Source organism: Furipterus horrens, unplaced genomic scaffold (genome assembly GCF_987537825.1).
Source record: "Furipterus horrens unplaced genomic scaffold, mFurHor1.1.pri manual_scaffold_15, whole genome shotgun sequence".
NCBI lineage: Eukaryota > Metazoa > Chordata > Mammalia > Chiroptera > Furipteridae > Furipterus > Furipterus horrens.
The window spans coordinates 22,951,300-22,966,425 of record NW_028327185.1 but is presented as its reverse complement, the minus strand read 5'-3'; the positions used below and the strand labels follow the sequence as shown (position 1 = coordinate 22,966,425).

Below are 15,126 nucleotides of genomic sequence, written 5' to 3'. Positions count from 1 at the left end.
GTGCCAAAACTCAGCTCCTGCGCTTGGTTTGATTTTGAGAGAGGTAAGTAGTCACTATAGACCTCAGGACTGAATGGCAGGTGAGAGGGTTAAGGAACGGGCTATCTCAGCAGGGATCACAAAGGCTTCCTACAGCACACTCTGAAAGCTTGCTTTCTTGTCCAAGTGAAGGCCGGAAAGTGCACGTGCTTATACGGAAGAGGCCAATGCACTGATAAGCACACGGAAAAGCAGCGCAGGCCTTACCACTGTCCCCAAACACTGGCGCTCCCGAGAACGTGAACTGAGGCCCAGAGCTCACGGGCATGACTTACCGCGAAGTGGTTGCCCCTCCAATCAGCAACGGGATCTTGATAGCTAACCTCTCCATTTCCTTGGCAACAAATATCATTTCATCCAGGGAAGGAGTGATGAGTCCTGACAGGCCAATTATATCTATTATTTTAAAAAAGAAAAAAAGACAAATTAGAAGGATGACAGAAATGGAGGAAAAGTATGAAGAGTCATTTAAAAAACTTAATGAAGACCATAAGATGTAATATGAATTCCCAATTTCTAATTATAAGAAATCTTTCCTGACTGGGGGTTCCAGCTTATTGTTTGTTTTTGGTAGTAGACATGATTTGTAACTTAAAGTGGCAATGATGTACTTGCCACAGGTTTGGTAAGCCTTGCGATGGAATAAATACTGAGTTCTGATGTCCTGCACTTGAACGTCACACCGCGAACATACGCATAAACACCGCGCCCAGAGAAGAAGCCTAAGGCAGCTCCGTTCTCCTACAGGAAAGCCGTCTCCACTGCCGCCTTCAGAGCTCGATAGCAGTTGTATGCTCCCCCTTCCCCTCTTCAGCCTCCATTATAAATGGCACTGAAAGCAGCCCCCACACGGAGCTGGCACTTCTCTGTCCGACTGTCGTCGCACCGCTCCCACCTGTGCTGGCGCACACCAGCCACGAGAGACAGGTGTTGCGGAGAACGCCCAGAAGCTCAGCTGCACAGTACCTGCTTTGTGGTCAAGAGCCGCTTTCAGTATCTTATCACAGGGCACCATGACTCCCAAGTCAATAACTCTGAGGAACAGAAATGGGACATGAGAAAATTAAAGAGAACGCATTAGAGACAAGGCTGAAATGAACATTTTTATTCAGCCATCAAATACTGCTCTGATGTAAAGTGGAGTCACACTGAAATGCTCACTAGATACTGACAACTACAACTACCATTTACTGAGTACCTAACCGTATGCCAGGCACTATGCTAAGCTTTTATAAGCAGCTTTAGTGATACATAATTCACATAGCATAAAATACATCCATTTAAAGCATACAGTTCAATAGCTTTTGGTATATTAAATATATATAATATGTAATTTGCCCTTTTAACTGTTTTTAAGTATACAGCTCAGTGGCAGGTCCTGAGCCCGATGGCCCGGGGGAACTCTGGCTGAGGGGAAGGATCTGAAGCCTAGAGGGGAACGTGTGGGTCTCACGCACCTGCCCACCATCCTCCCATGTTCTCTCCCCTCCCCTCCAACTTCCGGTCACCCCCACATACACCTCCACCTCCCTTGGTTTCCCTTCTTTACTTTGAGCTCTACCCAATGTCTGTTCTCTGTAGACCTTTTTTTTTAATTTTAAGATTTTATTTATTTACTTTGAGAGAGAGGGGACGGGAAGGAAAAACATCAGTGTGTGGTTGCCTCTTGTGCACCCCCAACTGGGGACCTGACCCACAACCCAGGCATGTGCCCTGAGTGGGAACTGAACCAGTGACCCTTTGGTTCTCAGGCCAGCACTCAATCCACTAAGCCACACCAGGGCTCTGTAGACCTTTTCTTACATAGTCTTCTATTCTGCCACTGGAGAAATTAATTAGAATAAAAATAAATATTACAGAAAAATGTTAATTTTATAATATTTCTAAAGTGCTTATTTATAACAGAGTTGTAAACACAGACATTTAATTTGGACTTCTAATTCAGAAAAAAATGTAAACTGCACTAAATGCGTTAGCAAAAACATCCAATACTATTTAAGAATACATACAATTAAAAACATAAATATTACTCTGCAGAAGGAATGGTGGCTTCCAGGGGCTGGAGAGTTGGGAAAATGGGGAGATGTTGGTCAAGGGGTACAAACTTCCAATTAGAAGGTGAGTAAGTTCTGGAAGTGTAATATACAGCATTGTGAATATGGTTAACAATAATGTTCTATATAGTTGGAAGTGTTAAGACAGGAAATCTTAAATGTCCTCACCACAAAAAGGAATGGCAATTATGTGACATGACGTATGTGTTAGCTAACACTATGGTGATGATCATATTGCAGTACATAAGCATATAAAGTCAACACCGTGCACACCTGAACTTATGCAATGTATGTCAATTATATCTCAATAGCACCGGAAAACTACATGTATTACATATATTTTATACACACACACACACATACACACTCAGATATATCAAGTTGGAAGCCCCTGAGGGAGGTGTGTAGGAGGGGTTGGGCCAGTGCACCCTTGACTTAGATACAGTCATTTTCCTCACTCAGCTGCACGCTGTAACATACAGCATACAGTTTAAAAGTCTTTTGTTCTTGGCTACATATTGCTTATTTTTTTACCCATACTAGGCAGCTATATTAAGAACCACTGGTTAAAATATAAACATGCTACATTATTTGTATCATCAAATCCAGTTTTTAAAGCACTAGATGTATGATCTCTAATTTTTAAATTTATGTTGCTATATGTTACTTTTTATTACACAATTAAATAGTGTGCATTATCTGTTTCATGGGGAAAGTCCACAGTTATCTTTATACAATTATTATTAAAGTATATTAAACTATACTTTCATGTAACCGAATATTTGATCAATAGTATTTAAAAATATTCTAGCCCTGGCCATGTGACTCAGTTGGTTAGAGCACTGTCCTATGCACCAAACGTTGCTAGTTTGATCCCCAGTCAGGCCACATACCTAGGTTGTGGGTTCTATCCCCAGGTGGGGCAACTGAATGATGTTTCTCTTACACTGATGTTTCTCTCTCTCCCTTCTTTCCTCTCTCTAAAATCAATAAACATATCCTCGGTGTGGACTTAAAAAATATTCTAAATTATGTCTTAAGAGGAGTTTAACTAAAATATTAATATTAGACATTATAGTTAAGTTGTTTAACTTTACAAATGGAATAAATATTGGAAAGTAAACTGACATAGCATGGAGTCTCGACTTTTGTAATCAGAAGCCCTGAGTATGGCCTGCCACTTGCTAACTGTGTATGTGACCATGAAGAAATCACTGAACTTCACCGAGCCTTGGGTTTTTTCAGCTGTTAAGTGAGAAATACAATAATGAGACAGGCAGGTCAGAACCAAAATAATCTTTTTTAAAAAAAAATTTTTTTAAGGATAAAAGAAAAGGAAAAGAAAAAAGTTAGATATAGACAAAATTAATTCTATAAAAGGACTATAGTTCTGATTGGTGCAGCTCAATTGGGCGTCATCCCACAGAGTAAAAGGTTGCAGGTTCAAGTCCCTATCAGGGCACATGCCTGTGTTGCCAGTTCAATCCCTGGTCCGGGTGCATACAATCCCCGGTCCAGGCACATACGATACCCCATCTGGGCACACCCAAGAGGCAACTAATCAATGCTTCTCTTCCACATCAGTGTTTCTCTCTCCCTTCCTCTCTCTCTAAAAGCAATTTTAAAAGATGCCCTTGGGTGAGGATTAAAGAAAAACAAAGCACTATATAAACTGTGAGGTGCTAAGCAAATCCTAGTAGTAATAGACTCTAGGTGGATACATCCTTAGATCTATTCAAATTCTCAAGTTCTACTGCGTTGTAAACAATCATGTAAACAGAGCCAAAGATGCCAGCACACAGGAGCTGCCTTGCATGACTTAGGCCTCAAACTTCTGGGAAGTAGAATGGCAAAATAACCTCTGGACTGGGCCTAAGCAGCCTTGTTTCCAAAAGAACTGCTTGCAAGTGTACCAAAAAGCAGATACTATGACTACTGGACTGATGATTACTGAACAGAAAATTAAAACCACGGTTTAGAATTAGCCTCGCTGTGTCATCTGCACCAATGACGATGTCTTCTTCCTCCTACTGATGCCTTCGCCCCCTTCCCTTTCTCGTAAGTGCCCTTTGCCTTTGCCTCCTAATTGGAATATTGTTTGGGCTTCTGCCTGAATCAGTGCTTCCCAAATAGCTATTCTTTTAATCTCAATAAATGCTTGTTGCCTCTCACTTTGAAAGGCCTTTATATTTTTAGGTTAACGGCATCAGAGTCTCTATTGTATCATTCTCATGAAAAATGTGTTTTCTGTCTAGACAGTACTATCACTTTTAGTCCTCCTTATATTTCTCCCCACACAAAGAAAAAAATATTTTTTTTTATCATTTCATGAGATTCACTGCATCAGTGACAAAGAACCAGGAACAAGAGAGGTGCATTAGGACTTGGTACTGGATGGTTAGCTAGGCTCACTCACTAGCTGGGTGATCCATCCAAGCAGTAGCAGTAGCTTTAACAACAGAAGGCACATCTCAGGAGCAAATGTCCGCTAGCTGACACTACAAAATCCAGCTCACCAATACCAAGAGTCCATTGTTATGACACAAGACCCAAAGGGCTGCTTGCCCTGATGGAAGAGTTTGCACATACACTTATGTTTTTGTAGAAAGAATAATTCAAGCTTCCTCAGCAGATGTTTCTCCAGTTAGGCCTCCTAGCAGAGATAAGCTCAGGTCAGAGGACTGGCTGTACTGGAGGGAAGCCCGGGTAGCTGAGCAGACGTTCACACCGCTGACGCCCTGGACAAATGCCACAGCTCCCCCGGGCCTCTTAAAATGCCATTACTGAAGGGAAAGCATTCCTAGTATGATTTCCTCAGCCACTTATCCACTTCCAACACAAAAATTGATAAACACAGGACAACAGTATCGCAAGAATGCTTTATGAAATTTACCTACAAGACACCTTTTCAATAGTTCTTGTCCCATTATCACAGTTGAATATGTACCTGGCTATTTAGCCTGATAAATAGTAAACTCTTCGAATGGAATAAGGTCAACAAACTCAGTACAGTGCGTGGCACACAGCAGATGGTCTACAAACGTGTTTAATTAGCTGAACTGAATTTTAACTAATCAAATCAAAACCAACAACATCAAATTTGAAAAGATGAGACAAAGCAGAAATGTCTTATAGATTTTAGGAAGCAAACACCTTATCCAAATACTTATTCTATAGGCAAAATCTTATTACAACAACCCCCATCGTCTCTCCAATATATTTATCTTTTGAAAAAAATAATAAACACATTCTGAGGAACAGTCCTCACTTCCAGGACCGGGAGAGAATGCTGCATCTGGACAGTGAACAGGCAGGCAGACGTGAGCCCTTGTGAAGACGGAGGGAAAAGGCACCATCCCGCCTGGCTCCCGGCCCCCAGCCTTCCTGAGAGCTTCTTAGCTGCACTTAATCAGCCTTGAATGCAGAGATGGAGACACATGTTGTGAGGAGAGAGGGGGCTTTACGGATCATTGTCACCTGACAGCAGAAGGGACCTCTAGGGGCACAGCTACAGTGGCAGCGAGTCTCTCTTCTCTACAGAGAAGACAGCACATTGGGAAGAAGTCAGTCCATGGCTCCAAAGGACTGTTGTTTGGACACGGACCAGAGAAGGCATTAGTTAGTTACATCGGGCTTTTGATTATAAAGAATATATTGAAGCAAAACATACACTTACTCAAAGGTCATCAACTCTCACGAGGAAATAACTTTGTGCTGAATATTTATTCACTATAATGAGGTATGTCAGAAGTGGATTTTACTTGTATACATTCCAAAATCTAGCTTCATCTTTACCAAGAAGCACTTGTGGTTCTGCTCTAAGCAGAGAAAAGAGAGAATTGTCCAGTCAAAGCCTTCTTATAAACCTCCGTTCAGCCAGTCTTATAAGACCTCGGCCCTAAACCAATTCATTGAGGACAAGGAAATATGCTGAGTGCCTTTGAGAAGCCCAGGGGTCTGGTTATTAGAGTCTCTGGCCCAAGGTCAAGTCTCAAGAATCCTCTCGGTCGTTCTGACCCAGCTTGAATCGGATTTTTCTTTTCTTTTTGTCCTTACTGATCATACAACAGATTAAATCATTATTAACTCATATCAGTTGAAAAGGTGTGTTCAACGTAGAATATTTAAAAACATGGTAAGAAAAAAGAAATTTAAAATAGCCTCTGACATCCACTGCCACCCCCTCCCACCCACTAGAGAGTCATCCCGGTAGTACTTTTAACCTTAAGTAAGAACGCGTTGGGAGCGGTCACTCACCGGAAGTTATTGCAGCTGAGGACGACGCCCACGATGTTCTTGCCTATGTCGTGCACGTCGCCCTTCACGGTGGCCAGCACGATGGTGCCGTGGTAGGGGTCCTGGGGAGGAGACGAGCGCTGAACGCTGCTGCGGCCACTTCGGAGCAGACCCTCAACTGGTGCGGGCTCAGGGAGCCATTGCACGCACCTAAGGCGGCCTCTGAGGCAGGCCCAGGCCCCAAACCGCACGCTCTGCAGGCAGGAGGTTAGAAGCCTGAGCAGCTCAAAGTCACTTCCCTGTTCGGTTAGCCCAGGGCACATCAACCAGGATCAAGGGTTCCATCACCTTAAAGAGCAGCTTAGGTTCAAATACAAAACAGCCCCACAGCTGAGGGCCATATCCTTAACCCCCCAAACTGCGTGACAGTTTTTACAGCGGGCCGTGAGGGGAGAGGACGAGCCGGTGAGCAGCACGTGTCCCGCCGGAGCCTGAACCCACAGCAGCCCCGAGCAGGGGGTGCTTGATCAACTCCTCACGCCTTCAGCACCATCATGCCAGGCACCATCAGCTCCCCTCCCTCAAAGGCAGAGGCATGCAAGGCAAGCAGGGTTTTTATAAACACTGTGTTTGTCTGAACCCTTCACAGCCTCAGAGCAATTTAAGAGTTCAGATCTGAGGGGCAAAGTGGACTGAGCTTCACCAGGAGCTAAGCTTTGTGTCTCCTGTGACGGGGCAGCCACAGCATCAAACGGAACCCACAAGCAGTGCCAGGATAGGAGTGGTACACAGAGGACATTTAGTTAACAGGTTTCCAAAGCCAAACATCGCTCAATAGCTCAAGGGTAGGAACCAATCTTTATATCTACAGTGTCTACTGCGGTACCTAGCACACAGCGGGAGCTCTGTAAATGGTCAACAGATGAATGAATGAATGAATGAATGAACAGATTTTGTCTTGAAATCATAGGCTTTGTTTGAAAAACTATGTTCTTACTAAAAGTTCCATAAAGCCACACTCAAAGAAAAATCCCAGGGTATTCTGATACGTGGTAAAGGAGACCATGTCTCTACTTTACCTTCAATGAGAAACACAGCCAAGTCCCACAGTCCCTACCCCTCTCCAGGAAGTCTTTTGAGGCCAGTTCCTCACAGGGACCACAGGTCTGGACAAATGACTTGCCTCTTCTTCCACTATGCCAGAGAGCACTTTAGTTTCTTCTCTTTCTTTCTCCATGAAGGGAATAAGGTGGCCAACAGCCTTCTTCATGACCCGAGCTGACTTTATAACCTGGGAAAAACACACACACTCAGGCACCTTGCTCAAACCACCTAAATGGTTGCTGATAGCCACTTGGGACATTTCTGCACGAACTAAAGATGCACACTTTGACCCCCATCCGGTCCGCCCCACTGGAGCCCACTTCCAACGGCGGGCAGGGTAGGAATGCGTCCCTGTGGGGACAGCCCATGAATGAGCTATCCCAGAAGGAAAACAAGCTAGAGATCACATGTGGCAATTTCTGCCCTCTGAACTTCTGCACGTTATCTTCTCTCACCTCTAAGGCTCTCCATCATTTTCCAAGCTTCAAGCTTCTCCACCCTGAGCCCCTTCTCAGCCTTCTGTTCTCGATCCCCAGCATTATAATTCTCTTATAATTAGGGTTTATGCTAAGCGAGAACAGGGCCTTTTACAAAATCCATCAATGTACGCTAAAATTCATGAGTGGAAGTGTGATAAGAATCAGGATATTTGCAGTGTCAGAGTTTCTCCCTACAAGTAGATTTACAGTGAAGAAACCCAGCAGATGCCATTACCCAAATGATGCAAATTAACATCACCAGTAATGAGGCAGCAACATCATGGGCCTCCTGACATGATCCCCAGAGAAGGGCACTGCATCACTCTGGGTTCTTGCCAAAAATGAGAACATTTCAGACAAACTCAAATTGAGCGACAGTCTACATAATAACTATACTAGACTCTTCAAAAGTCAAGGTCACAAAAGGAACTGTCAGGGAAGGCAGGATAAAAGGAAAGCGGGATCCTGGAGCAAAAAGGAAACAGTAGTGGAAAAACCGGTGGAATCTCATTAAGGTCTTTATTTAACAGCACTCCACGAATGTTAACTTCCTGGTTCTGATAACTGTCCTACGAGCAAGTACAACTGTTAATACTAGGGGAAGACGTTGGGTGAGGGATATACATTTGCAATCTGTCTGTAAGTCGAAAGTTAACATAAAAGTGAAAAGTTAAAACTAAGTCCTCATCATGAAAAACCTCGGCTGAGGAGTTTGCACAGGTTGGAGGAGACCAAAAAGACAGGACAATGACCGGCGCCATCCTGAGGGAGTTGTGGGAGCCTGGTGGCGGCGGGGCTGCCACGTGTGACATTACCAAACTGCGTCCTGTAAACGTGCACCGGTTAGTGCGTGTTAATTATAAAGCAATAAACCTGTTCAGAATAAGAAAGGATGAATGTTATGAAGGAAATAGACAATTATCAGCCAGGAACAAGTAATTAAGAAAAAATGAACAGTGTGTTTTCATTTCTGTGAGCCCCTGCCCCAAACCCAGACAGCTCAACAAGCCCTTGGATTAGCAGCTGCTATAAATCAAAATGAGAGTTCTGGTTTTACTCAAAACATACTGAATGGATATCAGTATTTAAAATGGTAATGACTTTTTCAAAATATACATCCTAAAAGATGAATTTTGGTTGGTCAAATCCAATGTTCCTAACATTAACTTTACATTAACCTTGGGTTTTATTTTAATGCAGGGCAGGCAGACAGCTCCCCCCACATTGGGGAGAAGTAGCACAGAGGACCAGACATGGTGATTAGAAGTTAAGAATTTCTAGATGACCTCTAACCTCCACATTTAGAGAAAAAATGACCAAATCTCAATGCCCTTGAGCCCTTTTCAAAATTAAAAGCTGAGAAATATATCACTATTTATTAATAGACGAAGGCTTTTTCATTTAATTGTGAAAATGTCCCCGCGCCCATCTTTTGCCAACCTGAGGCAGAAACATTTTTCCAGCTCCAAAAAGATCACCAACAACTTTCATGCCATTCATCAGAGGTCCTTCAATTATATTCAGAGGTCGAGGATATTTTTCCTGGTTTAACCTGGCTTCCTCAGTATCCTCAATAATATGTTTTTCAATGCCCTAAAAAAAAGGGGGGGGGTGTCACATAAAATAGTGGCTTAAGTCTAAACAGCCAACAAAGAGTGAATTGGGGAAATGCTTAAGAGTACAGGTTTTAGAATCAGGCTGCATGGTTCAAATCCTGGTTTCTATCATCAGTTCAGGGGATTCACGAGCCTCGGTTTCCTAAATCACAATATCACATAGTACCTACCTCATATGGCTACACTGAGGATTAAACTAGACAGCTTTTCGAAGTGCTTAGCGGCTTTATTGACACAAAGTATGTACTCAGTAAAACTGAGCTCTGAGTGAGAGAAGGAGCACTAATAAGTGAGATATACTTTTCATCCTAGTGGTTTCCCAGATTTTACATTAATAAGTATCTCCTATGAGATTAGCATTTCTCACTGCAGTATGCGGGGCCAGGGTGGAAAGACAATGGGCAGGACGCGTAGGTGAGGTTCACACTCACACAGCCTCCAACTTATCCAGCCTCCAGGGATCAAGCCCTGTCCTCCAGAGCCCCTAGTTCAAGGATCCTTGGCTGTGGCTGACTAGTTCCATAACCTGACATGTGAATCTCAAGAAGCTAAAAGCTAAAATTCTAGAGCCAGGAGAAAAAGGAAAGAACTCGGAAATTCTCCAGATTCACAAATGAGGAAACTAAAGCCAAGGGATTATCTCACCTAAAATTACAGTTATCAGCAGAAGAGTTTTTTGATGGAATCACAGCAACTTGGTCTAGGAGAGCGTTTCCCAAGCTTGGCACTACTAACATTTTGGGCCGAATGATTCTTTGTCCTGCAGGCCTGTCCTGTGCACTGTAGGAAGTTGGGCAGCATCCCTGGCCACTGGATCCGGTAACACCTCCCACCCCAGTTGTGACAACCAAAAATGTTTCTGGAGATCACCAAATGTGCCCGAGGTGGAGGATGGGTGGGGAGGGGTGGTCTAGGGAAGCTCCTTTGCTGTCAGCACCTCCCCCGCAGCAGCAACATGAGTCAAGGACTGGGGCCCATGCCCCCTGCTCCCCCCGTGCAGTGCGCACGGCCCACCTTCACAAGGGCATGCTCCAGGCGTTCTTCCACGGGGCCATTCCTCCACTCATCTGTCTGGACAACCTTCTTTCCTTCTTTGCCATGAGTCTTAAATGAAATCAGGACAGAGACACAAATACAACAGGTGCTTACTGAACTATTTGGCAGCAAAAACTATGCCTTATCCTTCTTTCATATTTCTAGCCCCTAGTAATGTATCCAGAATGAATAAAGAGCTCCAAAAATGCCCCTGGTTGATGTGGCTCAGTGGATTGAGTGCAAGCCTGTGAACCAAAGGGTCATCAGTTCGATTCCCAGTCAGGGCACATGCCTGGGTTGCGGGCCAAGTCCCCAGCTGGGGGCGTGTGAGAGGCAACCACACATTGATGTTTCTCTCCCTCTCTTTCTCCCTCCCTTCTCCTCATTCTGGAAATAAATAAAATCTAAAAAGCAAACAAACAAAGGTCTCTATAAATGTTTGAGGGAAGCATTAACCTTTTAGGATTTGAACTTTTAGTAGAGGAACAGTGAGGTTCCATATTTTCTCTCCTTCTTTCCTAAAAGATAACTTTGGACAAAAGACCCCCAGGACAGTCCGAGAAGTTCTGCCCCGCCGTCCGATGAGCTTGCAGAGCTCTCAGCGAGGACCGCCACGGCCCACAGGTCTGTGCAGAGGCGCAGCAATGAAGCCGAGTCAGACGTGGCTGGTGGTGCTGCGGGGCCTCGCCTCGTTGCGAGGGAGGTGCACGGGTCAGCCACAAGAGCAAGCACGCGCTAAGGGCTGAAGGTGTGACCATCAGACAGGGGTGGACAGAGACTGAAGAAGCTGGCGGCTTCGGCAAAGGGACAAGGGGCAACGGTCAGGGCACACCAGGCGAACGGGAGTGCCGCCTAACATCACCTCCTCCTCACTGGCACACCACTTGCCCAAACCATGTCTTCCGGGAATACCCACCCATTGCTCCCGTTTAGTGGGTCACCTAGTCTTCATGGTAATACTGAACGCTTCCTCAATACTTCTCTCCACCTGCTTCCACTTTCACAGGCCAAGCGACTAGCTGGGCCCTGCAGCCCAGACTCACCCTGCTTTCCATGCACCTTCTGCACAGTAGCCAGAGGGAAATTCCAAAATGAACATCTGGTCAAACTGCCCACCCGTGAAGAAATCCACCGTACGGCCAGTCTGGCTTTTTCCTGTAGCTTCATCCTCTGCCCTTCCCTGCAAGCTGAGCTCCGCTGAACACACCGGTTCCTTACACTCCCCAGCATCCTCACCCCCAGGCCCACACGCGTGTTCATCTGATGCACATTGTTCGGCACCTACCACAATGCCAGGCCCCAGCTAGATGCAGACGTGCGTCCCCTGTCAGGGACCCCCAGCACCACCCTCCAACAGCAGACTCAGCCTGGCTAACTCTGTCCAGCCTCAGGCCTCACCCGACCTCCCTCGCCTTTGGGCGCAGTGTCCCTCCCAGGCAACCTCACAGCATCCCGTCCGTTCTGTCGCAGCACTTACAACACGGCCTTACAACTGCCCCTACACGCTGCTGCATGGCTCACGAAACCGCCCTTTTGCTGCTCCAAGGTCAGTAGCCTGCACAGCACGGAACGAGAGTTCAGTCAGTATTAGCTGAATGATATAATGCTGAACAAAAATGTATGCTTCTGGAGCAATGTTTGTACAGGATAGTAGAGGCCAAGTCCCATAGCACCAGAGATCCAGGCTACAAAATTTGGATTTAACCTTCCAGGCAGTGTGGGGTCAGGAGTGGGGAGAAAACCCAATTCAAAGTTCTAAAGCTGCAGAATCACATTCAAAGTAGTATTTTAAAGAGAAGCCCAGAAGGAGGAGAATGACTCAGCAGTCCATGACGAAGGCCTGGACGACAGTGGTGGTAACAGGAGGGGAGAAAGGGCTAACAGAAGGGCATTCACGTGACAGGCAACGTGCAAGAGAAGGGAGCACTGGGGAGGACTCCGAGAGGCAGGGCTGGGGCAGTGACCTGAAACAATGACAACACAGGGGCTTTCCGACATTTCAGAAGACCAGTGCCTCTCGAACATAACAAAGTCTAAAGAAGATAATAATTTAAAACATCATTGGCAACATTATTCACAATAACCAAGACATGGAAATGTCCATCAATAGGCAAATAAGTAAGAAATACAGTACCTGGAATATGACTCAGCCATTAAGAAAAACCCTGCCATCTGTGACAGCATGGATGGCCCGGGAGGGCATTATGCTAAGTGAAATGAGTCAGACAGGGAGGGACAAGTACTGTATGGTCCCACTTATCTGTGGAGTCTAAAACCGGTGAATTCTTAAGTACAGATCAGTGGCTGCCAGAGGTGAGGAAAGGGGTGGGTGAAACGACTAAATGGGTCAAAAGGTGCAGTCCTGGGACTGTGATGTACGGTATGGTGACTAGTTATTAATACTGTATTGAATATTTGGAAGTTGTTAAGGGAGTCGATCTTAAAAGATCTCATCACAAGAAAAACAAATCTGTAAGTATGTATGATGAAAACTGTTAACTAGACTCACGGTGATCATTTCACAATATATGAAAATATCAAGTCATAATGTTATACACCTGAAATGAATGTAATGTTATACATCAATTATAGTTCAATTGAAAAGAAAACTAAAAATATCACAAAAATTTGCAAAATTCATAGGTTATCAATTCTGACCTTTATTGAAGGGAAAAACCCCAAAACTAGGGCGATGTGGCATGGAAGGAAGGAGGGAAGGAAGGAAGGAAGGAAGGAAGGAAGGAAGGAAGGAAGGAAAGAAGGGAAGGAAGAAGGAAGGGAGGGAGGGAGGGAGGGAAGAAGGAAGGGAAGGGAAGAAGGAAGGAAGGAAGGAAGGAAGGAAGGAAGGGAAGGAAGAAGGAGGAAAGGAAGGAAGGAAGGAAGGAAGGAAGGAAGGAAGGAAGGAAGAAGGAAGGAAGGGAGGGAAGAAGGAAGGGAGGGAGGGAGGGAGGGAAGAAGGAAGGGAAGGGAAGAAGAAAGGAAGGAAGGAAGGAAGGAAGGAAGGAAGGAAGGAAGGAAGGAAGGAAGGAAGGGAAGGAAGAAGGAAGGAAGGAAGGAAGGGAAGGGAAGGGAAGAAAAAAGGAAGGAAGGAAGGAAGGAAGGAAGAAGGAAGGAAGGGAGGGAAGAAGGAAGGGAAAAGAGAAAGACCTAAAGCTCACATTCACATCACCTGATACATGTGAACACCATTTGTTCTGTCAACCACACGGTAGTCAATTCCGGCCTGTGGGATGGAGTTTGATAGGTAAAAACAGGGCAGAGTGTTCCAAACACTCTTGGAAAAAGGACCTGGTATGTTCACAAAAAATTTCACAGTGTGTAGCACATACGGGGAGCAGAGGGGTCGAAACACATGTGATTATTAGCAGGGCAAATGAGGACAGAGGGCTGTGTGAAGATTCCACCACAGTGCCAGCTCTGCAAAGAAGGAAAAGGGCCCCACGTGATGGACATGCTTCAGAAAACCAATACTTCAGGGGAAACAGTACCATTTAAAAGCAGCTATTTAGAGGGCAGTGTGGCTTTCCAACTAGTCCCTCAAAAGGACATTCTCCAGGACCTGAATACGAGCCACTGCACAGTTTCACAGACAAGTTAGACCAGACAGCACACACCCTGGAAGCTCATCAAACAGAAAGCTACCAAGCAAACCGGCCAACCAGTGGTCATGGCCATCTGGCTACACCCTGTGTCTGCAGCTACTGGTCTCGAGTAGCTTCTGCTCCTTTCCCTATTATAACTGTGTTTTGTTTTTGGCATCAAACTGGACCAGCATCAGTGGGAGGGAATTGCTTGAGAGAAAGCCTGCGAAGAACAAGAGCTCCAGTGGCAATGGGCAGGATCAAGGTCAGATCAAAGAACAGAAGGCCTTTTTTCCAGAAAAGTATCAAGAATATTCTCACAACCCAAGGTCATTTAAGAACCATCCCATTCAGAACAGAGATCTTTGCAGTCTTTGCGCAAAGGAATCATGACCTCTATTAGGGTACCATTTAATAAAGAAACTTCATGGGAATAACAAATTACCATAATACCTTAGACACCAAAAACATTGGCGTCTGCATCAAATTAGGGGAATTATTTCTCAACCCACTTATTCACCAAAAGTAGGATCAGAGTTTAGGACTCCTTCCACCCTTCTCAATAATGTATGGGACAGGAATTTGGCTGCAGACTTCATCACTTAGTAACAAAAAGAGACAATCATTCTCTTATAAAGAAAAAAAATTACCCAACCCTTATTTTCCTTGTAATATTCCTGCTTTTCATGTTCCATTTGCACTTGGCGCATCCCGGGAGTTAATCGAGTACCCTTGTTTTGTTATTAATTCCCTTAATGGTCAGAGGTCACCTTGGATGTATATAGCCTACTTGACAAGGGCTTGTAATAAGTCTTTGTGGTTACATTAAGAGGGAGGTGATTTCTTGTATGACAATTGTTAAGCTCTTGAAATTGCTATTAAGGTTTCTCTCGGTTATGCTGTGTCCCAGGGGCAAAACCTCTTGGCAGCTCAGCACCGTATGCAGAAACAAAAACTCGTAAACAAATGCTAAAAGTGAAGA

The 15,126-nt window shown here is 44.8% G+C and overlaps 1 protein-coding gene across 2 annotated transcripts in view; it reads right to left on the bottom strand.

Annotated features, from left to right (window-relative positions):
• MTR (5-methyltetrahydrofolate-homocysteine methyltransferase) overlaps positions 1 to 15,126 on the bottom strand; it is an 89,550-nt gene that overhangs the window by 17,661 nt on the left and 56,763 nt on the right. For both annotated transcript variants that reach the window (XM_090263207.1, XM_090263206.1), the window contains 6 exons: positions 10,543 to 10,632; positions 9,353 to 9,505; positions 7,447 to 7,620; positions 6,351 to 6,451; positions 1,006 to 1,073; positions 315 to 435 (listed from right to left, as the gene is read on the bottom strand). In XM_090263207.1, the coding sequence (XP_090119333.1) occupies positions 315 to 435; positions 1,006 to 1,073; positions 6,351 to 6,451; positions 7,447 to 7,620; positions 9,353 to 9,505; positions 10,543 to 10,632 (707 nt within the window). The remainder of the gene's footprint in view (positions 1 to 314; positions 436 to 1,005; positions 1,074 to 6,350; positions 6,452 to 7,446; positions 7,621 to 9,352; positions 9,506 to 10,542; positions 10,633 to 15,126) is intronic.